Raw genomic sequence first — 26,374 nt, 5'->3', positions numbered from 1 at the left:
TAAAGCTGCTGGATCCTCGGCATAAACTAGTTGATTGGATTGGTAGGGGACTAATAAAAGTTAATTAACCAAGACGTGTAAACCCTCTACCCAAATTCCATGCATACTTTGCATATGGTCCCTTTATTTCACCAACGCTGATGAAAATGCTATCATGTTGCTATTGTTGCCTTTGTCACAACTAAAGCAGGCAAATCTTTCAAAGAGTGAAAGAGAAACTCAGTGAAATGTTATTTCACTAATGCTAACAAAAAGGCAGATTATTAAACTATTGAAATTGTTTCCTCCTAAGGTAAAATTGGAATTGAAAGAAATGTTATTTCACTAAAACTAATAAAAAGGCAGTTTATTTACCAATATTGCAATTATTTCCTTTATCATGACTCCTTGTACAAGTCAAATCTTTCAAAGAGTAAAAGAGAAATTCAATAAATGCCAATAAAACAAATGCCAATAAAAAGGCAGATAATTCACCTATGTTGCTGTTGTTTCCTTTGTCACCACTCCTGGTGTAAGCCAATTCTTCGAGGCGGTATGACGAGTTGCCAGTGGACACTGATTCTGTGTGACCCTCTTCAGACGATGGTGGCGGGTACGCTCTCTTGGTGTACTCCTTCGTCGGAACCTCTGGTGGAATGTACTCCTCCACAAAATCACCATTCATGCTGATACGAATCTGCAAAAGAAAGGAATATTTGATTAACACCACTTCAATACATTTAAATGATTGGGTTTTTTTTAAAAAGACTACAAAGTTAAATGTTTTTTTTAAAGTTGTTTTGTTTAATGACACCACTAAAACACATACATACACATTTTTCACTGAAGCAAGTTTCTACTAATTTTAAAGAAAGAAAGAAATGTTTTATTTAACAATGCACTCAACACATTTTATTTACGGTTATATGGCATCAGACATATGGTTAAGGACCACACAGATTTTGAAAGGAAACCCGCTGTCGCCACTACATGGGCTACTCTTTCTGATTAGCAGCAAGGGATCTTTTATTTGCACTTCCCACAGGCAGGATAGCACAAACCATGGCCTTTTTGATCACTGGTCGGTGCAAGTGGTTTACACCTACCCGCGGAGCACTCACTCAGGGTTTGGAGTCGGTATCTGGATTAAAAATCCCATGCCTTGACTATGATCTGAACCCAGTTCCTACCAGTCTGTAGACCGATGGCCTAACCACGACACCACCGAGGCCGGTATACTAATTTTAAAGTTCTACATATGACAAATTAAATAAAATAAACTGTGTATTTGTTTTTTGGTCATAATTTGGAAAGCAATGCTTTATAGGGTTTTTTTCTTGGTACAAATAATAGTTCATTAATTATTTTGCTTAATAATGGCATTTTGAACTTTAATGATCACATTACTTGATAACAATACTTCCTAAATTAGTATTAAAAATTAAAGTATGAAAGTGGAACTTTCTATAAAATTATTATAATAGTGATGTTTTGACTAGTTGAACATGACATTTATAAAGAACTTACATTTAAATTATTCTTAGGATACAAAAATGAAAACAGCTTCAACACTGGTGACCTGGAAAAAAACACATATTGTTAATGGAGGTACACAGGGTTTTTTGGTAATATCTGATAAATATATGTATCCAATTGTTTTAAAAATATATTACTACGAGTCAGCCGACTGAAAATTGATATAACTCACAGATGACCCATTTTAATTTTTGTAAAATTTTAAGGTTAATAATGGTTTATTTATGAAAAATAAAATATTATTTATACAGGTTAGTATGAATGAAAAAAAATATTTTAAGAGTTCACGGTTAATATTTCTTCACAAAAGTTCTGTTTACCAGGTAACTGTAATATATACACACAATTTGCCATGCTATATTTATAATCTGGACACATAAAATAGTAATAAATCACAAGGTTTATCATTTGAATTTAAAAAATATAAAACATATTACTAACACTTTAGGTCTTCCTCCAACTATGTTACACATTCCTGGAGCTGAAAAGAAAAAAAAAGCACCAAATAAATGAACTGGCCATATTAAAGGAATAAAACAAATATATAAATATAAAAAATGTTCAATACCGAGTGGTTTTCTTTAATAAAAGACACCAGACCTACAAAACACACTTATCTACAATCAGTTAATAAATTATCTTTAAATGTGTGCCATATGAAAGGTATGAACCTCACCTCAGAAGTTTTACTCAATTCAAAATAAACACAATTCCACCATTCCATTCATTTTATATATTTCGTATGATATATATGCCAAGGTCAGTTTTAAAAAATCAAAGTCATTGGGACCAAAGCCCAACACAAAGACCCTCCATCTCCACCACCTCAGTTTTCAGGTATCAAATAAAAGCAAAAATTCAATGAATAAATGCAAATACTGCAGGAATATATACTAGTATATTAAACTTGATAACTGAAAAATTATATCTTTTAAAAACTGCACAATCAATGAAAGAAAAAAGACTTTAAAAAAGTGAAGAGAACAAACATTACTTTAAACTGATGTAAATTAATAAATCAATGTGCTCTAAAGGTGTCGTTAAACAAAAACAAACTTTAACTTCAAACTGATGTAAAACTCCATTTATTATAGCCTTACCCATGCCTGTGCCAGCAGGTGCAATTTCCCTGGAAAAGAACTCCAGTGCTTTGCTCTGTTTGTGATGAACTGCAAGCCACAAAACCACCTCTCTAATATCCTGCAAGGCAATTTTCTAAATATTAATGTTCATAAAAGTTCTTACGTTTAAAAAGTACAGAAACACAGTTAAATTATTTCAGGCATGTACAAACTTCAGATTTATGGACGAGAATATTTTGAATGGGAAGATGGGGGCAAGAACAATAATGCACTAATGATGTTTGACTGACATATATGCAACCATGAAAACTTCCATACAGTGATTTTAAGATTAAAAAACTAACCAAGATCTAAACGACTTTCACTTAGGCTAGCATTTATAGTGCTCAGAGTGTGCAATATCACTGAACATACGGTACATACCCAACACAAAAGGCATCCTCAAGATTTGTTTTCACACCATGTCCCAATCTATATATCCTACTATGTTTCATCCCTATCCCATTTCCCCATGTACATACATTTTAAACTACATTGGATACAATTAGGAGATAGTATTGTGTACATTTTAAACTGCATTGGATACAATTAGGAGATAGTATTGTGTACATTTTAAACTGCACTGGATACAATTAGGAGATAGTATTGTGTACATTTTAAACTGCACTGGATACAATTAGGAGATAGTATTGTGTACATTTTAAACTACACTGGATACAATTAGGAGATAGTATTGTGTACATTTTAAACTACACTGGATACAATTAGGAGATAGTATTGTGTACATGTTAAACTACACTGGATACAATTAGGAGATAGTATTGTGTACATGTTAAACTACACTGGATACAATTAGGAGATAGTATTGTGTACATTTTAAACTACACTGGATACAATTAGGAGATAGTATTGTGTACATTTTAAACTACACTGGATACAATTAGGAGATAGTATTGTGTACATTTTATCCATGAATTATAAGACAGAATTTATGTTTCCTGATAACAAACAAACTGGGCCAACATTGGTACTTTTTTAGGGCCATAAATATTATGTACTTTACAGACCCTCTCCTTAGCCATTGTACATGACATCTGACCTCCAATCCTCAACTTCAATGAACACATACATTATGGACAAACTTTATAACCAGAAGTCAGTTACTGTATTTAAAAAACAGAAGAAAAAAGAATAACGTATGTAATAGATTTTCTCACCTGTGAAATGTTGGACAGAGATCCGTACATACTCTCATTACCTAGGATCTCCATATGAACTTCATTAAAATCATCAAGATGAAGCTGGTGGAATATTCTCCGACACCTAAGTCAAAACGTAATATGTACAGTATATATAAAAAAAAAAAAAAAAAATGTTTTATTTAATGATGCACTCAACACATTTTATTTACCGTTATATGGTGTCAGACATATGGTTATGGACCACACAGATATTGAGAGAGGAAACCTGCTGTCGCCACTTCATGGGCTACGCTTTTTGATTAGCAGCCAGGGATCTTTTATATGCACCATCCCACAGACAGGATAGTACATACCACAGCCTTTGTTACACCAGTTGTGGAGCACTGGCTGGAATGAGAAATAACCCAATGGGTTCACCGACGGGGATCGATCCTAGACTGACTGCGCATCAAGTGAACACTTTACCACTGGACTACATCCCGCCTCCCTGTACAGTATATAAATATCTATATATACGGTAATAATCAACAATAATCAGACTAAACCTATTTCTATAGTACATGTCTTCCAAGAAGTTTGAAGAATGTTACCAGACAGACATGGGTCAATGAGTGTAAGCACATGCCAAATGGTTCATAAAGTCTGTTTTTGTTTAATGACACCACTAGAGCACATTGATTTATTAATCATTAGCTATTGGATGTCAAACATTTGGTAATTTTAACATATAGTCTTAGTAAGAAACCCACTACATTTTTCCATCAATAGCAAGGGATCTTTTATATGCACCATCCCACAGATAGAATAGCATATAGCACAGCCTTCAATATACCAGTCGTGGTGGCAAAATGGTTCATTAGCTTTCAGACCCACTTTTCCACAGACAGGACAGCACATGCTGGAATACTGGTTGTGATGAGAAATAAAGCAAGAGTTCCACTGGCGTGAATTAATCTAACATTGTAACTCACATATAATAATATTATGTCAAACCAAGTAAGTAATACATTTATGTTCTAAGTAAATTTTTAGGATGTTAAAACAGACTGTTTATTTCATAACACCTATGCACTTAAAAGATAACTCACTGAAAAAAAAACAATTGAATTTTTTCTTTGATATTTGGGCCTTTGGCCACTTGACTATATGGCAACACTTGGTCTAAACTGAAAGTGCACTATACTTGACAGGACAACACATAAAACTGTGGATGATATATAAAGGATTCGTCATGAGTATTTTTTAATATGTAAAATATCAACTGAGTCTATTTTAATCGGTATTTGTCTCAGCAGATCCTCGACAAATACTGATTAACTAGAGCCTCGACAAATACCAATTAACTAGACGAGGTTGATATTTTACAACGTAAAAAACACGAGTAGCGAATTCTATTTATCCTATCTATAACACTTCTAAAATAACAATTTAATAATTTTTTTAGTAAATCACAGTACTAAAGTCGCCACCATCGGTAATATGACGTCATTACGATTAGCACAAATAAGTCATGCATTTTCACTAAATATTTAAAAATGTTATGCTCAGGTACACGGGTCTTGATGGCTAGTAAGCAAATGACCCATTCACAGCAACACATTACCTAGAGACCTTGTAAAGTTGCACACCATTATTAACCGGGTTATTACACTAAATTATAACATGGGTTTATGACATGGATATCATGGGTAAGTTATAGGATAAATCAGTGAATAGCTACTATTTATGACTGGAGAAGTGTACCAGAAGCATTCTGACGTCCAAGTTTTCATATGTCCTCAGTTCAAGGGTCAAAACTCTGTGAAAAAAGGGCAAACCCATGAAAGTCAAACTTGATGTGTAACTCTACACAATAAAGCTTTAAACAAAACTGCAATTCAACATCTTGAGGCACTGCAGAAAAAGAAAATGTGGAAAACTGTATGTGGCACAGATGGAGACAAAACCTATAGTCTCCTCTGGTTGGACCAAGTTAGCCAATTGCTAATTTCTATACAAGTGGCTACAACATTTAATATTTCGTTAATAAATGTTTGTTCATATTAGTCATTTTAAAATAATTTTGAACGAAATGCTCTATACATCTGACAGCTGGCTAAAACAAAAATGTTTCCAGTGTGAGCCCAACTAGGGGACTAATAAACTGGAGCCTATTTCACTAAACATCGTAAGTTACGTTTTGAACGTCAACGTAAATCTACGATTCTTATTACTATTATAGTTCAACAAATATAGTTAGAAGAGCCCATATTTCATTTTCTTTTGTCTTTAAAATACTCCAGCTTCCGTAATGATGTAAGTTTCTGCGTGAAATTGATGCCAAACACATGTAAACGCACGGCTGGTGTAACTGCTAGTAGCAGACGTAACTTACGATGTTTTGTGAAATAGGGCCCTGACCAATAACCATTAAACATGTTAATAACATTATCACTGACCTCTTAATGATAGCTTCTGCTGACTTTTTCACCTTCTGTGATGCCCTCGGTCCTCCCACTGGGACAACTACCGTGGAGCGGTACCCATCAGCATATGTTGCACTCACCTGGAAATAAAACCTAATAAAACAAAATCAAATTATACATTTTACAACATTCAGATTTAAAGGAAATGCTAGCAGTTTGAAAAGAAATACCAGGCAGCAACCCTATACACCAAAAAAAAAGTTGTCCCAATTTAGCACTTAATAGCAAACTGGGTTATTGAACTAGCTGGCAATTTTATCTATTTACATCTTCAAATCAAATTACAAAGGATTCAAATACTGTGAAGTAACATGCTAAATGTACAGAGGTATAATGCAAAACATTTATTAGAAATTGTAAACTGACTGGAGTGTGTTCTGTATTGTTATTGGTTAATTACATTCTCTTTCAGAGATCAAATGAAAATAACACCCGGAAAGCTAATGACGTCATTAGAAAGTGACATCATCAACAATTGGAACAGGCGAAGTTGATGATTCAAGGGTCTACAGTTAGATTGTAGCCAGGTTTTTTTTTTTTTAAATGCCAAATATAGTTCTGTAGAAAAACGATTCAGTTTACAATGGACATAACCGTATGGAGTTTTTAGATTTGTGGGTGTTATTGTCTATTTGATGCCCGCAAATGTTTCAAATGACATTTGCGGGATCAAATAGACAATAACACCTGCAAATCTAAAAACTCCATATGGTTATCTCCTAATTATGTCGTGTTAAAAAATAACAAAAAACCCCAATCTTTCCTAACACTTGCATCATACTATGCGCTACCCAATCTCCATAAACTTGTACACTAATCCATTATTGCATAACACAAACAAGACAGGTGTTTTGGCTGGTGCATATTGGCAACATTTTCAGATAACTGCTGCCTGAACTGTCTTAGGTGTGTACTTAGCACAAGGCCCACAAAAATATATTGCTGGTCTCTGGTCAGCACCAGTATTGATATTTTGACCCTTGTGTGTCAACCTTTTTTATTTTTTAAATTTCCCACAGTAGCTTCACCAGAAATAATGTCTCACTCTGCCTCAAATAATAATATTGTAATGCACCATGACATTTTGGGTCCAAATGAAGTCATTTGAGGGAAAAGCTGATGTCATAAAACTGGCCTTGGCAATATGGGAAAAGTGAATGAAAGCGTATAGGGTACAGAGGTAAATGAGGGGAAACCATAACCAGTGATGAGGGAACAAGACAGATGAGAAGGACATGAAAAAACTAAATATACCTTTTCTGTGCAATCCATGCTTTTCCGTGCACAAAAAAATTAATAATAATAATAAAAAAAAAAAAAAAAAAAAAAAAATATATATATATAATTTCTGGAACTTAGGTCTGACCAGAAGCTGTTCATATATTCGGTGGCGCCTACCACTAACCTTATACTCTCCTGAAGGTGGGTTGCCCCGTGCTCCCGTGACTTGCACCATGTTCTCTGCCACCTCATTCAAGGAGACATTGGTGAAATCACAAACTACATCTGGCAAAAAGTAGTGTGCCGGGTCACCAATCTCATAGAGAAGTTGTTCGGATACTGTTGCCGTGGAAACAAGACCTCCAGTGTGGTGCGGTTTAGTCAAAACAAAATGGCCATCTTCACCAACTTCTACTATGGGAAAACCAATGTTGTCCCTTTGAGGATAAAAAGGTGAAAAAATCTCCCGATTAGATCATTTAAATATTTTCTCTTTCTTCTACCATACTGTATAGAAAATACCTAATTTAGCCCTTTGTCATCCGATCTAGTTTCACTCTGGTGCTAAATTAGACATCAAGACATGTTGTGCTGTTTGCAGTCGACTAAATCTGTGTTCAGGAAATGTTAAATTTTGTTTTGTTTAATGACACCACTAGGGTCACATTGTTCTTATTAATCATCGGCTATTGAATTTAATTTGGCAATTTAACACTTGTTTTTTGTGTTTTTTTAACTCATGGCATTGGATTGGTGTTAGGCTCACTATATATGCCAACAGGGTATTCTTATCACATTTTAATTTTTCACAAACTAATTGTGTACTGCACAGCAATACATACCAGTCTTTCACTATATGCCAGTCAGTAAAGATTCCACCAGTAACCTGTGCCCCACACTCAATCAGGTGACCTGCAAGGCTGGAACATAATAAACACACCATAACCATGTAAACAGTGTCAAAATCATGTAGACAATATTTTTACAAAAGATAGATATCCAATGTCTCTAAAAGCAATTTTCTTAAACTAAACCAGATGATTTATTAATATTGCTTTAATTATAACAATATCAATTATCAGGAATTAATTTTCTTTTAGGATAAATTAAATAATTGGTTACTGTTTTTAATTTCAGGATAAATTAAATAACTTGTTAATAATACGGTTTTTAATTTCAGATATCTGTTTCATGCTGGTTATGCAGGGCTGGCTCTGGCACTCGTCAAATTTGCGAATTGCGAATTTTAAAAACAATTAGCAAATTTTATTTTAATTTGGCAAAATATTTTCATGAAATAATTAATATTTTAAGTTTAAAAAATTATTTTGCAATGTTTTCTGCTGACCAAGAGCTAGCTCTATTATGTAATTTTAAATTCATGTGAATCACCAATTGGTTACATGTGGAATTGTTACGCACTTTAAAAGTCATTTAATCAAGTATCAAAAAACTTTTCATTTATTATTTGCAATGAAATATTTCATTTGCTTATAGACTAAATATCAGCAAAATATACTGTCATAATAATGTACATGCAATGGACATTTTATGTAACAGATTGATTACTATATTTCACATAATCAAACAATCGGTTAACTGGGTAAGAATCAGGTGAACCAACCTCTGGTTACCTAAGATTTTGAAATATTGTCCTGTGTTTTATCATGTTATCGTCAGACTGAATGCAAAATGTCAGTGATATAACTTTTTTAATTTGAACACAAATATGGACAGTCCGGTAGGCAATGTACATACCTGCCAGCAGCTAGCAAGTCAAAATTATTCATAGACCAGCGGAACTGAAATAAATAATGTGCAGAAAATGCTTTTTTCTCTCTTTTTTTGGTGGGGGTAAAAACTAGAATTTGCCTGCATGCAAAGAATCAATGCATATATTTTCATAATTTGAATAGTAATGTAATGTGATTAGCCATAAATATATCTAAAATATATAAAAGATTAAAACAACTGAAGTTAAACAAGGCTTTAAAATGGATCACTAATGAGAGTGTAATAATATAACCTCTTTTAAAAAAACAACCCCTAAATATTGGCTTCAACACAAACAGGCTCTGTGGTAAGCCACTGGATGTAAAATTCGTAGGTACTGGGCTCACATCCTGGTCCCAGCTCCCAGAGAGAGAGGTAGTTTTAAGGGCTCTATGGAGAGGTGTAATACTACTACACTGACTTGTCATTTCATGCTTATATCCAATTAAGGTTCAAGCACACTGTCCTGGGCACACACCTCAGCTATCTAGGCTGTCTGTCCAGGACAGTGGGTTAGTTGTTAAATGTTAGTGGTTAATGAGAGATAAGAGGGTGTAGTGGTTTTACACCTACCCATGGAGTCATTAAAACTTGCTCTGGGTGGGAGACGGTACCAGGCTGCGAACCCTATACCTACCAGCCTTATGTCCAATGACTTAATCACGACACCACCAAGGCTGGTACTGACTTCTCTCTCACAAACTCAACAGATAGTTTCAGTGGCGTGACCATGATAGCATGTTTGAACCTTAAATAAATATATGTAGGAAAACAAAGTTAAAATGAAATGAAATGAAGTTTTAACTTCTTCCCAAAAGCACTGATATCAGATTAGCTAAAGTCATAATTATAAATACACAGCCATTTAATATTCGCTGAATCAGTGATGTTCAGGTTAACAGTGCTATTATGTGCATGTTACAGACAGATCAGTTAAAATGCTCACTGAGTGTACAAGTGGTCCCAGTACTAAAGAGCTGTCGGTACATCTTCCTGTGATTACAATATCTGCTCCACGGTCCAGTGCATGGGCAATGGGGCCACATCTAGAACAGAGATGGACTTTAATACCACAATACATATTCAACAATAACAATATAAATAGCTTTACTCACCATTAAAATAAATTGCATGGAAACTCACAAAAATGCACAAAACACACACATAAAAACACATAAACACACACACACACACACACACACACACACACACACACAAAAACACACAAAAACACACACACGCACACCATGAAGTAGAAGATCATATTTTCATTAGCAAAAAAAAACAAAAAACAAAATTAAATACTGAATACATGAGGTTAACAGTGAATGTGACCTTGACTTACCCTATGTAGGCATTCATGCTGTGCACTGTTTTAGGAAAAGGCATGCCAGAATCCATTTCAGTTATGCCTAGTTTCTCCAGTTCAGCCACCTGTCAACAATAATGATATTAATATAGTAATATTTAAACAAACAGGTGTTCAGGGAACCTTGTTTTTCTCCAAAATATTGATTAGCGATATTTTTAGTGAATTGAAAATTGATTAGCAATTACTGTTTAATGTTTTTAAATTGTGTAGCAATACTGAACAAACTGTTCCATGGTGTTTATATAACTTTTCAACAATATATATATTTTTTAATATTTCACTTTTGAAAATTATACATCAACGATGATACATAATTATTTATTTGATTAAAAAATTAATATACATTTGTTTAAAATTACAAGTCCAGTCTGGCTTGTTAATTCTGAAAGCTAGGCCTTGGGTTTTAGGTGATTTAGGTGTAACCAAAAAATTGTGATTTGATTTTAAAGGTTGGACTAAATGGGAAAATATAAAAATTCTCTTTAAGCTTTACATTTCAATGTTCATTTATGGTTGGGTGCACACTATCTATGACCACAAATTGGATTACAAAATGTGTTTTTAAATATGCATTAGTACAGGTGATTTACAGGTGTAACCACAAAATTCTGATTTTATTTCCAAAACAAAGTCAGGTTATAGCCTAATTGTTTTTTAAAGGTTGACCTAAATGGGAAAATATGCAAGTTCCCTTTAAATTTTACATTTCAATATTCATTTATGATGAGGTGCACACCATCTACAACTACATTAAAATTGGATTACAACATGGGTTTTTAAATATGCACCAGTACCGGTGATTTAGGTGTAACCACAAACTTCTGATGTTATTTTAAATTATTTTAAAGGTTGACCTAAATGGGAAAAAGTTCTTTAAATGTTACATTTCTATATTTGTCTATGATAAAGAAATGGAAGGAAATGTTTTATTTAACGATGCACTCAACACATTTTATTTACGGTTATATGGTGTCAGACATATGGTTAAGGACCATACAGATATTGAGAGAGGAAACCCAGTCGCCACTTCAGGGGCTACCAGTGCTCTACAAAGCGAGTAAAATACTTGCCATGGCGACTAAAAACATTCTCTGGGGTCTAAAATATAAAATCACATTCGCCAGTTGGCGACTGTCCAATAATCTTACTTTAATCTGTAAACCAAACTGGACATCGGAAAACACTGTGGATTAGGAGCAATTTATCTTCCATAAAACGTGTTTTCTATCAGTAGTTTGTTTGAGACATGTTAATCGGACTATAAATAATGATTCTCCAGTATTCAAGTGTAAACACGGTGACGTTAAGGGTGAGGTAATACTTCGTTATGATGTTTTCTTCCTTAACTTGAATATCAAGCGTTTGGAAATAATTTGGTCCCAGATTGCTGAGCCACTGTACCTCTTTACTTGTCTGTTTGAAACTCAAACGTTAATTATTTTAAATGTTGACTTGTATATGTGTTACGCTGCGCTCTAATCGTCTCGTGCTTATCATGGTAACGGGTCCCTCCACGATAACGACTTTTCCAGTCACATCGGAAGTCATGTTCACCAGTGGAGGATGAAAACTTGTTTCTAATTTCATGTCTCGACTTTAGACAGATTTAAAGACATGACTATTTACAAAACAGTATTTATGGATTTACAGGGCAGTATATGACGAAAATAAATATTATTTAAACCAAAAGCAAGGTAGCCGATTGGTAACTACTAGTAACACGTTGAATCCTGGTAGATATTATCACAATGCTTTTATTTAACTTTTAATGAGTACTGCAATTTAAATGCAGTGCCAGTAAAATAGTAATTTGCTTAAATTCGATTAATACAATTATTGGGTACGGAATTTGATAATGATAGTTAATAGTCGTTCACTGTTTTAGTGGAACCAGACACAAACAGTAACTTGTAATTACTATTTAACAACTAGGAATCACCTCTTTATGAGTTCATTTGAATGCATTCCTAATAACAATTACGACATTAACAATGTGCTGTAAAATGGCAGATGAATCAATTTAATTACAAGTATATATTAGTTGGCTACTAAATATAAGTGGCTTTACTGGCCAGGGAAGAGCAAATTTGAACTTGCTTTGTAGAGCACTGGCTACTCTTTTCGATTAGCAGCAAGGGATCTTTTATATGCACCATCCCACAGACAGAGTAGTACATACCATGGCCTTTGATATACCAGTCATGGTGCACTGGCTGGAACGAGAAATAGCGCAATGGGGCCACTAACGGGGATTGATCTCACACCGACTGCGCATCGAGCGAGCACTGTACCACTGGTAAGGTGCACACTATCTATGACTACATTAAAATTGGATTACAACATTGAGTAGTACACACACACCTTAGGCATGAGATCATCACCATCAACGACTGCAATGTTGAGTTTGACATCTGCCTGATCACAGACCTGCCGAAGATAAGCTGCACAAGCAGTCGGGTTCACACCTCCAGCATTGCTGACGATCTTGATGCCTGGACACAAAAACATTTGACGAAACAAGGATCTATGGGTTGTTAGCATACTTGCTTGTTTATTTTGTACAAAATATCTAAGCTTAATTTAAAAAATGGATACTAGTGTTCACAGAATGAACGAACAAATGAATTAAGACACCCAAATTAGCAAATAACATTATCTGCTATTGGATAGTATCCATTCAAAGACTCACTCTCATTAAGTCACAAACTGGTAAGCTTTTAAAGGTCTGACTGAGAAAAAAAAAAACTAAGCCAAAAAACAACGCAGTTATTGTTCTTCGCAACACCAGTGGGTCCTTTTTCGGTATTTGCATTTTGTTTTATACAACTGTTTTCAAAATCTAATATCACAAACTAAGGTTTTTTTCTCTTTTTTTTGGGTTTAACATGCCATCTCAGATAAAAATTAATTAACTTATTTGTTATTCATTATTCTCTACTTCAAAAAATATATCAACTTATAATATTTTTCTGTACTAACCTTTTTTCTTAATATCTTTTATGAATGGAGCCAGACTGATCTGTACAAAATCAGGAGCATAACCCATATCCTGTAACAAAACATTAAAAAAACATATCAGTTAGTCTGCAAATCATGCTCGATTATAAATACACAGTACATTATTGAAATAGCAATTTTATTTCCATATAAAACTTGTGTAGCCCATCTCTTAGCCTGAGCACTTCGACAGTAAGAAAGCTAGACGGACATTTGGACAGTTGGTGATCCTTTTAGGAGGGCTACCAACCATCCAAATGTTCATCTAGCTCTCTTACCATCAGAGTACTCGGGCTACCCATCTCTATTAACCAAATTAATTTGAAGAAAACAACAACAGGGAATTTAATTTGTATTTCTTTTGATCTTCAGAAAAACAAATACAACATTTTATTCGTAAAATGCAAAAACAAAAAAACCCAGAATATTACTTCCATTTTTGTATCAAAGAAAGCATTTGAAACAATAAAAACCGGCCTCGGTGGCGTCGTGGCAGGCCATCGGTCTACAGGCTGGTAGGTACTGGGTTCGGATCCCAGTCGAGGCATGGGATTTTTAATCCAGATACCGACTCCAAACCCTGAGTTAGTGCTCCGCAAGGCTCAATGGGTAGGTGTAAAGCACTTGCACCGACCAGTGATCCATAACTGGTTCAACAAAGGCCATGGTTTGTGCTATCCTGCCTGTGGGAAGCGCAAATAAAAGATCCCTTGCTGCCTGTCGTAAAAAGAGTAGCCTATGTGGCGACAGCGGGTTTCCTCTAAAAACAGTGTCAGAATGACCATATGTTTGACGTCCAATAGCCGATGATAAGATAAAAAATCAATGTGCTCTAGCGGCGTCGTTAAATAAAACAAACTTTACTTTACTTTGAAACAATAAAAATAAAAATTCTGCAGAATTAAATATTTCGCCTACCATTAACTTATTCATTGTCACTGTTCATCTCAGTGTATGTTAAAAAAAAATGAATTGCATTTTTAAAAGAAATTTATAAAAATATAATGAAAGCAAAATTCACAATTTAGTTCTTTAAGAAAAAATAATAATATTCTTTTTTAAAATTAAATTCAAAATTATTTGCTAACATGCACAGAGACAAACATTCATATGTGCAACTATAATCCATGTTTTACTGATGTAGGACTTAAAATTTGTGAGAATGCAAAAACTAAACATTAAGATAAACATTAAAGTATGAATATTCATAGATGCATAACAAAAAATTAACACTGGTGCTAAACATAAAGGGCCCAATTTATGAAGCCTGTTTTTCTTAAATGCAGGTGTTTAAGCATTGTAAATGTATGTAGTTATGGTATACACGTCAGACCAGGCATCGAAATAAGCATTGTGTATACCACAAAATATAGCCTGGTAACCTATAGGTTACCACAACTATTTGAAAGTTAGAATTGAATTCCTGTTATCGGTATGACGAACAAAATCTGGAAATAAATTTATCTAGTGGGCGCTGCTTAAATGCAGATTACCAAAATTGCTTTGCAATTGCACAAGTGCGCACGAACATCGGTGAATTTTGTACGAGAAAACGAAATGCGGAAATAAATTCATCTAGTGAACATGGCTTAAATGCGGAATGACTATTACTGCTTGCAATTACACATCGATGCAATTCCTTACCAGAAAATGAAATGCGGAAGTCCGGAATGCATTGCCTGGTTTACATTCGGAAACAAAAATTCCGTTCTCTACTTTTCTTACAAGTGGTAACCTCCCGGTAACCTGACCGACTGTTCTCGACTTATTTCGATGCCTGTAAGACAAAACAGGCTTTGTAAATTTCGCTCAAACATTTTCTTATCTCCTAAGTTCAAGGGCCATGAGTGTGACAAAAATTAGTAAATCACCATGATAGACAAACTTGATCTGTAACAATACATGATAAAGCTATATACAAAATTTCATTTCAATATCTGGAAAAAAATAGATGGACAGACACAGACAGACAGATATAAGAATGGAGAAGAAACCTGTAGTCCCCTCTGCTTGGACTGGTAGCTGGTAGCTATGGTTAGACCGGTAGGGGACTAGTAAACAAAGACTGTGATGTTGTAAAACTGGAACACTCACAGGGGATTTCTTTTTTGCCGCTATCAACAGTGACATTGTAATCTCTGACAAGTAGTCAAACACGATGTAGTCTACTTTAGCACCATAGATGAGCTGAGGGGCTGAAACAAGTACACAAGTTAAAAGTAAACACTATGCATCAAATTTTTCTCTTAGTCACGTGTAACTTTCATAATTAGCCATGTATATTTTTTTTTTAAAACTGTTCTGAGATTGATGCTATTGCAGTGGCATAGGCTGGGGGGGGGTTAGGGGGTTCGGACAAACTCCCCCGCTGAAGCAAATGGTCCGCTTTTAGAACTAAAACATACAGGTTTATACATATGGAGTTTTTGGTGGTGCAAAACAAAATAGAAAAAGTGTCCACTTGGTTCATATTCGAACCCCACCAGGTCCAGATCACGCTATGCCCCTGTATTGTAACACGCCTCCAACCGACAGCATCTTTAATGACTAAAAATTTATACATGTATTAGGAAGTAAAATTATATTTAACTACTACAAACATTAGGGCGACCTCAAACATTCTGAATACACAGACACAGAAAATGTATTTAACACGTAATTTTAGTTATTAAAAAGGTTCCATTAGTAAAAAAGGACTGTCCCTTTAACAATTTATGATAAATGCATGGGCACATGTTATATTTTGTTGTGCAATGACCTGTTATAGATTCATCCCTATGTGATGATCATTTATCAAAACAGCTGTCAGATTGTTTATGTCAGTGACCAAAGTCTCTGCTGACTACTTTTCAAAACTTGTACAATTCTCAGACTTCATCTTAATACTGATTTACGGTAAGCAGTTTTTGCAGTGCTCTGATGTTAGCAAAGGAACATGCAACCAACATGCAACATGCTGAACATAACTTAATGGTACACTGGCTTTGGTGGTGTCGTGGTCAAGCCATTGGATATAAGGCTGGTAGGTACAGGGTTCGCAGCCCGGTACCGGCTCCCACCCAGAGCAAGTTTTAATGACTCAATGGGTAGGTGTAAGACCACCACACCCTCTTATCTGTCACAAACCATTGACAATTAACCCACTGTCCTGGGGTTTAATATCCTATTTATTACCCATAATCAATTTCACTTTACATAACTGAACTGATTTGATTAATGTTCTGTATGGTCATAATACGCCAATAGTATGACATCGAAGTGTTATGTCCCACCTGACATTCTGGTGGAATGTAACACTTTGATATGAACCAAGATAGTTTTAACCATATGAGTAATAGAGAGGTCATTTACCAAAATGCACAAAAAATAAATAATCATTTTTAAAAATAATAATATAAAATTGTGAACGTGCCAAATAGTCAGAACTCCTGCCACTCATAAAGAAAGTTGGGTAATTTTTCTAATGTAGTGTAAACAATCACATACAAGCACGTACATACATGAACCATAGTGTAGACTGTCACTGTAGTGATGTTAGCGTAACTTACTTAGTGGTGTCAAGGAAACATGTTAGTATGGGTATGATGTCAAAGCATTTTGGACTGGTGATGGGGTACACCTTTCCTTGCCAAGCAAAGCCAGCCAACTGCAGACAGCAATATTTAGCTGACCTTGATAATGGCATTCATTAAAAACCTTGACCCAGACTTCTGGTTACCACGAAAATCACCTTGTAGAGTATTGAATTTGTAATGTCATATCATATCCTTGAGTAATCGTGAAATGGCTCATTAACAAGAAATGGTTTCTGTCACGCACACTGTAATATACAACTATATTTGGTGAAATAATATTTTACCATGATATTGTATATAACTATCGCTAACCCTAACCCTAACCTTAAACTAATTCTAACAAATATTTCTTTAAAATCGTTATGGGAAAAATAAGGAACTCATGCCCAGAAAACAAGGAGCGGTTATAGAATCTGTCCGCCACTAATCCTTCTGTAAAAAGAGGGATTTTTTTGGTGGTGATTCTTAAAAAAAGTGGGGCATGGTTTTTTGTGGGGAAAAAAAAAAAAAAAATATATATATATATTTAGAAAAAATAATAATAATAATAAAAAAAAAAATCTTGTGATTTGAACCCATCTACATTCGCTTTCTCAACTTTCCACTTATCTTTTACTTTATCTATCACTATTCACACTCTCTTTTCACTTGCATTCTCCATTCTCTCATCACCTATATAATCTGAAATACAAATGACATTAATATATGTATTTATCATATAATATCTTACATTTTCAGTGCAATCAAAGTATGTGATGTTTTTCAGATCACATACTTTAAGAATTTGATAACTTTGCAAATTAGATGTAAATTAGTCGAGGTCTCGGCACTAGGTTTATTGACATTTAAGCAAACGTACTTGGGTGACACTCCATGATTGACGTATGCATTCACAGTCATCAAATAAAAACATTTCAATGGCAATTTGACACTGAAAGCTGTCCAGCGTTCAGAAAACAAAAACGTTAGGCATAACTTTATTTTTATGTAAGGACATCCAAAATGATGTCATTTGAGTTTGAAGTCATTTCCATTAAAAAATACACCGCGCCACATATTCTTACGTCATTTGAATATCTAGTAATGGCGGACTGAAATTAAAGTTGCGTGTACAGTTTAAAAAAACACGTTGTATTAAGCCTGAGCTTATATGATAAAGAGATTATTACCCTCATGTATTTCGATATGATATGATATGATATTGACGATACCGAAAAACACTGGTAATAACCTCTATATATATATATACACAGACATACAATACATGAAAGAAAGCATCATTAGTATCATAGCTTAACCACTGCGCCACAGAGGCAATGAAGGAAATGATTCAAAACTTTTAGTCAATTGAATTATTACATGTTGAACAACAAGTTAATAAAAGTGATAAATTATTTTTTGTAATTTAGTATATAAGTACATATTAATAGAACAGACATTACAGTATACTTTATTTCAAACACAAATGTACGCCATAAAAAAATTCATTATTGCACCAAAATTCTTCACATCTAGCAGGACTCCGCTTGCACTGTTGAAGACGATTACGTAACAGCACCCCAGACTAGACTAATGTTATCCAATCAAAAGCATGCATTTCTCCAGCTACCCGGTGCAGCCTGCAAGTGACCAATGAAACGATTCCGATCACAGGTGGATGGGTTAATAGGCGGCGGTCATTCACACACATATTTTTTTATTGAATACTAGGCATCTAATTGAAATTTTCCTTTGGTTAAAAGGCAATATGAACGATTCTCTGGAGGATTTTGATCTGAAAAGTGTGAAGAGGAAGCCTTCCACCCAAAAGGTTCCGGTTTTTGACAAGATTTCGAACAAACGGACGCAAAGGAGAGTATCTGAAAACTCTTGAGAAGGCACTCGCGATTTCGGAGTTCAAGTTGGAGGTGATCGGGCGGTTAGTTATGGAAAGGTGGTGAAGAAGATGACACTCCATTGGCTAATCACTCGGGTCCTGTGGTGTAAGGAGGCGACTTTTCAGTTTTGCTTCCTGCGGAGATTGATTCTGTACACGAGAACGTGTGATGTGTGCGGTCAGACCATGAAGTTGATTAACTGCAGTGCTGTGTCGGATGGTAGGCGATGGTATTGCCGAAAACGATTACCACCAGGAAGACATGAAAGGAAGCTATCCATTCGAACAGGAACGTTCTTCGAGAAATCCAACATGATGCTGGAGGAAGTCTTGACATTCATGTACTGGTGGGTGACTGGGACTCCACTCGTCATCATCCAACATGAACCTGGCTTGTCGGGGAACACCGATGTGGACTGGGCGTCATTTTGCCGTGAAGTCTGCGAAATCAGTTTAACTCGAAAAAGCGAGAAGATCGGCGGTCTGGGGATTGTAGTTGAAATTGACGAGTCCAAGTTTGCCAAAAGGAAGTACCATCGTCGGCACAGTGTAAAGGGCAGATGGGTGTTTGGTGGCCGAGAAAAAGAGAACAAGCAGAAAATCTTCATGGAATGCGTTCCGGACCGGACTGCAGATACACTGATGGCAATCATAAAAAAATGGATTCTGCCTGGCTCGATCATTTGGAGTGATTGCTGGAAGGCGTACGACAGGATCCCAGAACTGCCCGAGGGATACAAACACCAGACAGTCAACCACTCCGAGTTCTACAAAGACCCAGAGACAGGGGTGTGTACTAACAGTATCGAGAGTGAATGGAGAAAGGCCAAAGTCGGGATGCCCACTTATGGTACAATAGAAGCGCACCATAGCGGTTTTTTGGCCCAGTTCTTGTGGAAGCGGCGACACCAAGGCGAAGATTTATATTTAGCACTCATTCAAGATGTAGCTGAAATCTATCCAGGAATGAAGTAGAAAGCTGCTCCACTGCTCCAAATTTCGGATAACGACTCAGGACTGAAATCACTATGAATAACGGACACAAATAAAAATAAACCAAACAACTGTCGTGGGGAAATCTGTAACAAATAATCAGTTTGATTACTTGTTATCACCACCTGATGAGACCATATTGAGAAGTCGAAACAGTTGTACCCATAAAATTAATTTTTAAAAAGGAGAAGAAAATAGCGCAAAAGATTGGCTACTAATCGCTCGCTCCTCTGTAACAATAGACTGATCGGTATCAGGTTACGGCATAGCTTTGCATTTGTCAGAAGTCGAATCATGCACACCAACCTAATTGCCCTAATCACCCGATCCTATGCTCCTACATAAATAATAATAAAATAAATAAAACTCAGAAAATAACACAAAGTTCCTAAATTAAAATAAAATAAAACAGAAAATCACTCTACCCTATGTTCCTAAAACAAACTAAACCCTAACCGCTCCTGAAATAAAACACAAAATAAAGCAAAGTTCCTAAAATAAAATAAAATAGAAATTAACTCGAGTCTATGGACATTAAGACTTATTGGGGGGGCCAGCCCCCCCCCAGCCCCCCTTGCCAACCCTAATCACACTGTAGACATGTAGGCTATCAACACTCCTCTGTAACAATCGACCGACAAAATTCATAAATTAAAAGAAAGTAAAACAGAAAATCACTTGACCCTATGTTCCTAAAACAAAATAAAACAGAAAACCCTAACCAATCGACCGTAACCCTAACCGCTCCTGAAATAAAACACAAAATAACGCAAATTTCCTAAAATAAAATAGAAATTAACTCTAGTCTATGGACATTAAGACTTATTGGGGGGGGGGGGCAAGTCCCGCTTGCCAACCTTAATCACACTGTAGACATGTAGGCTATCAACACTCCTCTGTAACAATAGACAGGTCACGGCATAGCGTAGCATTTGTAAGAAGTCGACAATCAAAATGGCGGTTAACTTGATGTAAAATGACCGATTCGGAAACATTATGATGGCTAAAAACATGTACAAATGTCTGAACAGGCTATTGGCTTTATTTTAGTAATCGTCAGAGAATTAAAAGTATCGAAAATTACATATTTGTTATTTAGTGTATAGTAAATGGTTGTATTTAGGTGGCGGTCATATTCTATAACCTTACTGAAAACAATATTAATAATTAAAAAAAAAAATTTTTTATCAATTTAAAAAAATATATACGTGTCAGGGGTGGGGAAAAGCCCTTTTTTCCCGGTCTGGGACCGATTCTCGATCTGTGAGACCGAAATTATTTTTTAAAAACGCGCGTTTGCCGGTCCCACTTTTGTCATTCTTGTCGGTCCGAAGCACCTGTCCATTTCTATTACTGGAACAAATTCCTATTGGTCAAGCGGACCGGCCAGCCCAGACATCGGTATCTCGTGCATGATTTAAAATAATAAATAAATAGTGGTCAATAGTGGTCTGGTGTTTCAGACATTTGTGATTTTAAAGTCTGCCTAAGTATATCGCCAGTCACTGAAGTCGGACCTACAGTAGTGTCAATCGACTGCCACTAGGCTAGACATTTGTCAAAGTCGCTGAGTCGGTCAAGAGATTACACAGACATTAACGATAGCACCATTCTTGGTTTAGAGAGCCATCAATGTATTACACTCCAATTAAAACAAAGGACCCAGAATTTGCAACTGGTTACAATCAACATCTGTCAACACCTGTGTACGGAGCTCTGTCGGATCGAGTGTCCCAGTCCGAAGCAAGCGGCTTTTGTGCAATACAAACTGCTTAAAATAGCATAAAATAAAATGAAATAATCTATAAATGTATTTATTGTTGACTGTTCAATGTAGTGTATCCAATAATTATAAAGGATTTTAAAATTAACAAAAGGTTTCCACCTTTTTTTTTTAACAAGTGGGAGTAAGCAGAACAGCTACATGTACTGTTATCTCAAGAGCCAGTAGAGGTCAAATTTCAACCAATCAGTGATGACGTAATTACTCTCTTTGTCTAAACATGTGCTAGCTCAGGCTGTCAAACGCTTCAACAGTGCCATCTTTTATTAATTTTCAAGATACAGTACTGAATACTCGTACTTTTTATACATATATGGGAATTAAAATTCATAACTTTTATTCCTTTTTTATATTATTTATTCTATTATGTAAAATATATACAATTTGTGGGGGTTTTCACTGATCATATGTGATTAAAAAAAAAATTTTAATTTTTTTTCATGTTAATTGTTTTGCGTTCATGATTCAAGATAAAACTATACAAATATCACTAGGGGTGTAACGATATACTCGAATATTCGGTGCACCGAACAGCGATCTGTATCGTAGTTGCATTCGTATTCGTCGCTAGCTGAACTGAATACACGAATACTTATATATAATGTTTACTGTATAATTTATGTTTCTAATTCATACTAACCAAAACGCAATAACGATTCGATCGTTTTTATTGTCCTTTTTTATATTAGGTCAACCGCATAGTCAGACTCATAGACCGATCCTTTTTTTTTTATTCCATGCGTTGGACTGGTACTCTACATGCAACTTGACTGCGCTTCTGTCAAAACACTGTATGACGTCGCATAGTCTCGTTCAACCAGCCTAATACGAGACACGGGCGAGTGTAGTTCGTTAATTTATGCATTCTACGCAGTGCAACGTCAATAATGTTGAACCAATATTCTAACGTTTAAATGGCAGCTCAAAGCAAAATATATTTGTATATTTCTTAACGAGAACTGTGGCATAATAGCAATTCAAATATGGATATAAATTGATTAATACTAGATTCCAAAAACCAAAATGGCCTTAAAAATATATATTTGATATTCAAAATAAAATTAATTTACCGGTAATCCATAACTTCTGTCTACATTATACAATGTATATACGGTTTCGGTTTGCACGCATGGAAAAGGGTGAATTGTTATCAAAGCACTTAAGAATATTTTTTAAAATATGTACAATTTGTACATTTATGTTTGCCAAGGCCATGGTATATTTTAAAATTCCGATAATAACATATACATATTTTAACTTTCCTCTGAACATGTGGACATGTTAGTGTTCCTTAAAAAGAATGTGGTCCTGGATTAGACAATAAACACAAACTTGATAGGTCCTGTGTAATCACTAATCAGTTTTTACTTTAAAAATAAATATTTTTTTTTCCTTTCAGCAAAGCTTTTGTACTTGTGTAATGTGTATTCATGGATGTGAATACATATTCGTATTCGTCACCTCATATTCGTGATATGTATCGTATTCGCCACCATGTGTATTCGTCACACCCCTAAATATCACTATGATTTTTTTAAAAACTATTTGGCAAATATCGGGTTTTTTGGGGGGTTTTTAAATTCCTCCCACCCCCCCCCCGCCCCGGTTGTGACGACATCAAGTGGGACCGATTGACAATTTTATTTTTCCCCACCCCCGATATATATCCAACAAAATAACTAATTGGTCTAGGGGGAGTAACTCGTGGTTTGATAATAATGAACTTTGGTCTCAAGCACCTGCAACGGCAGTATCTCCCCAAAAGCCAGATGCGCATGCAATCTTGACAGTTTTTCCTTTAAGAAGTTGACTGTAAAATCTGCATCTCATATTGTTTTGTGGTATTGAATGACAAAACAGTGCTGTTGAATAGCCTTTTACTGTCAACAGCTTTGTCACACATCTCTTGGCAGCCATTTTGTTTGTTGTGATTTTTTTGTCTCGCACACTTTTTCTCTCTCAAATAATACTTTCCAGACTACTACTATTAATTTAACTATTGAGGCTTACCATTATCTGTAACATTTAGAGAAAGGGAGAAAAAGAAACAGACAAACTGATAAACAGACAGAGACAGAGACAGAGAGACAGAGAGAGAGAGAGAGAGAGAGAGAGAGAGAGAGAGAGAGAGAGAGAGAGAGAGAGAGAGAGAGAGAGAGAGAAACAGAGACAGAGAGAGATGTCAGACTAACAAATAGCAAAGTAAAAATAACCTTATTTTCATTTATTTGACTACAAAATAATTACTTGTAATTTTTGTTCTTTCAAAGCTTGATTTAAATTATTTCACTGGGCTAGGTTATACAGAATCAATCTCAATCTTACTGGTTTTCCAACCATTCTAACCAGAGCCACATGACATTTATATCAAATCTGAATGACAAAATCATTAACACATTCAAGTTCATTTCTATGCACAAGATAGAGTCCAGAGGAAGTTTTGACAAGATCATGATTGAATACCTCAACAAATCCCCAAGACATTCTATTGTGCCTACTTCATCTTTAGGACAACCACTCACAAGGCTGGTTTGACAAATCTGATTTTCATTGTTATATCCAATTAAGGTCCAAGCACACTGTCCTAGGCACATACACACACCTCAGCTATCTGTCTGACTAGGATAGGGGTTGTGGTTATTGTGTTGGTGGTTAGGGAGAAAGAAGTCAGTGTAGTGGTCTTACAAGTTACAGTGAGCCGTTAAATTCACACTGGATACTTGGTGGCATACTCAGTAGGCCTATATCGTGTTAAGCACTAAAACACTGTGGCCAGTACTATTCAAAGTCATAATAAAATAAATCCTACATTTTCATCCCCATAATCCCATTGTCCTAAAAATATTAAATAAAAAATATCATTTCACCTCCCAAACCCCCTCCCCCATTATGAAATAAATATTGAATGAAAATCTAGCATTAAAATTTTATTTATGGTGGCCTAATGGATAATTTTGTAGCCCATAAATTTGTCACAGTACAAAAATTAAAAAAATTACATACATATTAAAAGAACCAGAGCAATGATATAAAATTACTTTTTTTCAAAGTACAGTGAGCACACTATTTGTGCAAGTTTTATCATACTCAAATGTGACATTGGTGGTGGAACACTTAATTAAACAAAATAACCAGAGCAATGATATAAAATGAATAATTGTGAATACAACAGTAATTAAGTGCGAACAAACGTTCATATCTTGGTCTATTGTCACTGTAAGTGGGTCCTAATCACAGTTTGTATAGCAATTATAATGAGTTGTTTGACAAATAATATTGATGAGTTGGTACCCTTCTACGCATGTCCGGTTGATCACATGACCAATATTTTGCTTCTGCAATATGGTGGATGGTATGTGTCAAAAAGGGAGAAATGAAAGAACAGTTGTTACTTCTCTGCATCTCCTTCCACTCACCAGGTTGACTGTTAGATTATTTTAAGAACATTCATTTTACAATTTAGAGACGGTTCACAACATTGTAACCTTTTAAAATGGCGGAAACGGTATACGGAACTAACGAGGAAGGGCATATTATGTCTGAAAAAGTGACAAGTCTTGCAAACACCGTTTATCAAGAATTTGAAAGGATGATTAAAAAATATGACGAAGATGTAGTGAAGGAATTGATGCCATTAATTGTTGGAATTTTAGAAAATCTTGACATTGCTTATGCAGAGAAAGGAGAAATTGAGGTAGAAATTGAATTACTGAGAGATGACAACGAACAACTTCTTACACAGTATGAAAGAGAGAAACAACTCAGGAAAGCAGCAGAACAGGTGATTAGTATTATGAGTAATTTAAATTCTTTTAATTTCTGGAAATCCAGAAGTGGAATTAAGCTGCTAGATATTTGTTTTCTTGATAGGACAACAAAACAAAAAAGGTTACTAGAAGCACTGGTAGAGGCTGGAGATGGATCTGATGAGTATTTAGCTTTACCTAGCCCGAGTACTCTGTCTGTAAGAGTTCTAGCAAGACAGACATTTGGACAGTAATAATGCTCTCCTCACAGTCGGAGACAACTCTTATTAAAATTGTTTGATTTGTGCCTGTCACATAGTAGTTAAAGTACAGGACAAAACTTGACAGCACCCCCATTCAATACTTTGGTAAAATCTGGCAACGGTTTGAATCACTTACATCATGACGTAATGTCATGTATCGAAATCGGAGCCCAACCAGTCAATGGTTCGGCTTTCCATGGGTTTTTCATACAACTCAAGGATACAACACTGAAAAGTTGGTTAATTTAAATTTGTCGAACCATGACAAAAATGTTAACTGTTCAATGGATAATCAGTTAAATTACATCCTGGTTGGTTAATTATTGCAGTCAGTACTGTTGTTTACTTGGCATGTGAGAATACTTTACTCTGTCATATTGCCAGATATTTACATAACAGAAATTTAAGTGAACAACATATTATAAATATAAAATGCATACCATCGACGTCCCAAACTGCGTTCACCTAACAACAAAAACATGAATAAGATATTTATGGAAATACTATTCTA

The 26,374-nt window shown here is 35.2% G+C and overlaps 2 protein-coding genes across 11 annotated transcripts in view; one reads left to right on the top strand and one right to left on the bottom strand.

Moving 5' to 3' along the window:
• The window catches only part of LOC121375943, a 28,543-nt gene extending 4,775 nt beyond the window's left edge, over window positions 1-23,768 (bottom strand). The window contains exons 1-15 of the mRNA XM_041503671.1: window positions 23,594-23,768; window positions 15,722-15,822; window positions 13,610-13,679; window positions 12,992-13,122; window positions 10,604-10,692; window positions 10,205-10,304; window positions 9,244-9,287; window positions 8,328-8,405; window positions 7,670-7,922; window positions 6,238-6,344; window positions 3,815-3,920; window positions 2,616-2,715; window positions 1,957-1,996; window positions 1,507-1,558; window positions 475-676 (exon numbers count right to left, since the gene is read on the bottom strand). Of these exons, the coding sequence (XP_041359605.1) occupies window positions 475-676; window positions 1,507-1,558; window positions 1,957-1,996; window positions 2,616-2,715; window positions 3,815-3,920; window positions 6,238-6,344; window positions 7,670-7,922; window positions 8,328-8,405; window positions 9,244-9,287; window positions 10,205-10,304; window positions 10,604-10,692; window positions 12,992-13,122; window positions 13,610-13,679; window positions 15,722-15,822; window positions 23,594-23,684 (1,564 nt within the window). The 5' untranslated portion in view covers window positions 23,685-23,768. The remainder of the gene's footprint in view (window positions 1-474; window positions 677-1,506; window positions 1,559-1,956; window positions 1,997-2,615; window positions 2,716-3,814; window positions 3,921-6,237; window positions 6,345-7,669; window positions 7,923-8,327; window positions 8,406-9,243; window positions 9,288-10,204; window positions 10,305-10,603; window positions 10,693-12,991; window positions 13,123-13,609; window positions 13,680-15,721; window positions 15,823-23,593) is intronic.
• Window positions 23,769-25,205: 1,437 nt separating this feature from the next.
• The window catches only part of LOC121373962 (C-Jun-amino-terminal kinase-interacting protein 4-like), a 109,541-nt gene continuing 108,372 nt past the window's right edge, over window positions 25,206-26,374 (top strand). For all 10 annotated transcript variants that reach the window (XM_041500819.1, XM_041500818.1, XM_041500816.1 and 7 more), the window contains exon 1: window positions 25,206-25,635. In XM_041500819.1, coding sequence (XP_041356753.1) covers window positions 25,348-25,635 — 288 coding nt within the window. In that variant the 5' untranslated portion in view covers window positions 25,206-25,347. The remainder of the gene's footprint in view (window positions 25,636-26,374) is intronic.

The sequence above is a fragment of the Gigantopelta aegis genome, chromosome 6 (assembly GCF_016097555.1).
Source record: "Gigantopelta aegis isolate Gae_Host chromosome 6, Gae_host_genome, whole genome shotgun sequence".
Taxonomy (NCBI): Eukaryota; Metazoa; Mollusca; class Gastropoda; order Neomphalida; family Peltospiridae; genus Gigantopelta; species Gigantopelta aegis.
Note: the sequence above shows the minus strand (reverse complement) of the source record. Positions and strands in the feature narration are given on the sequence as shown.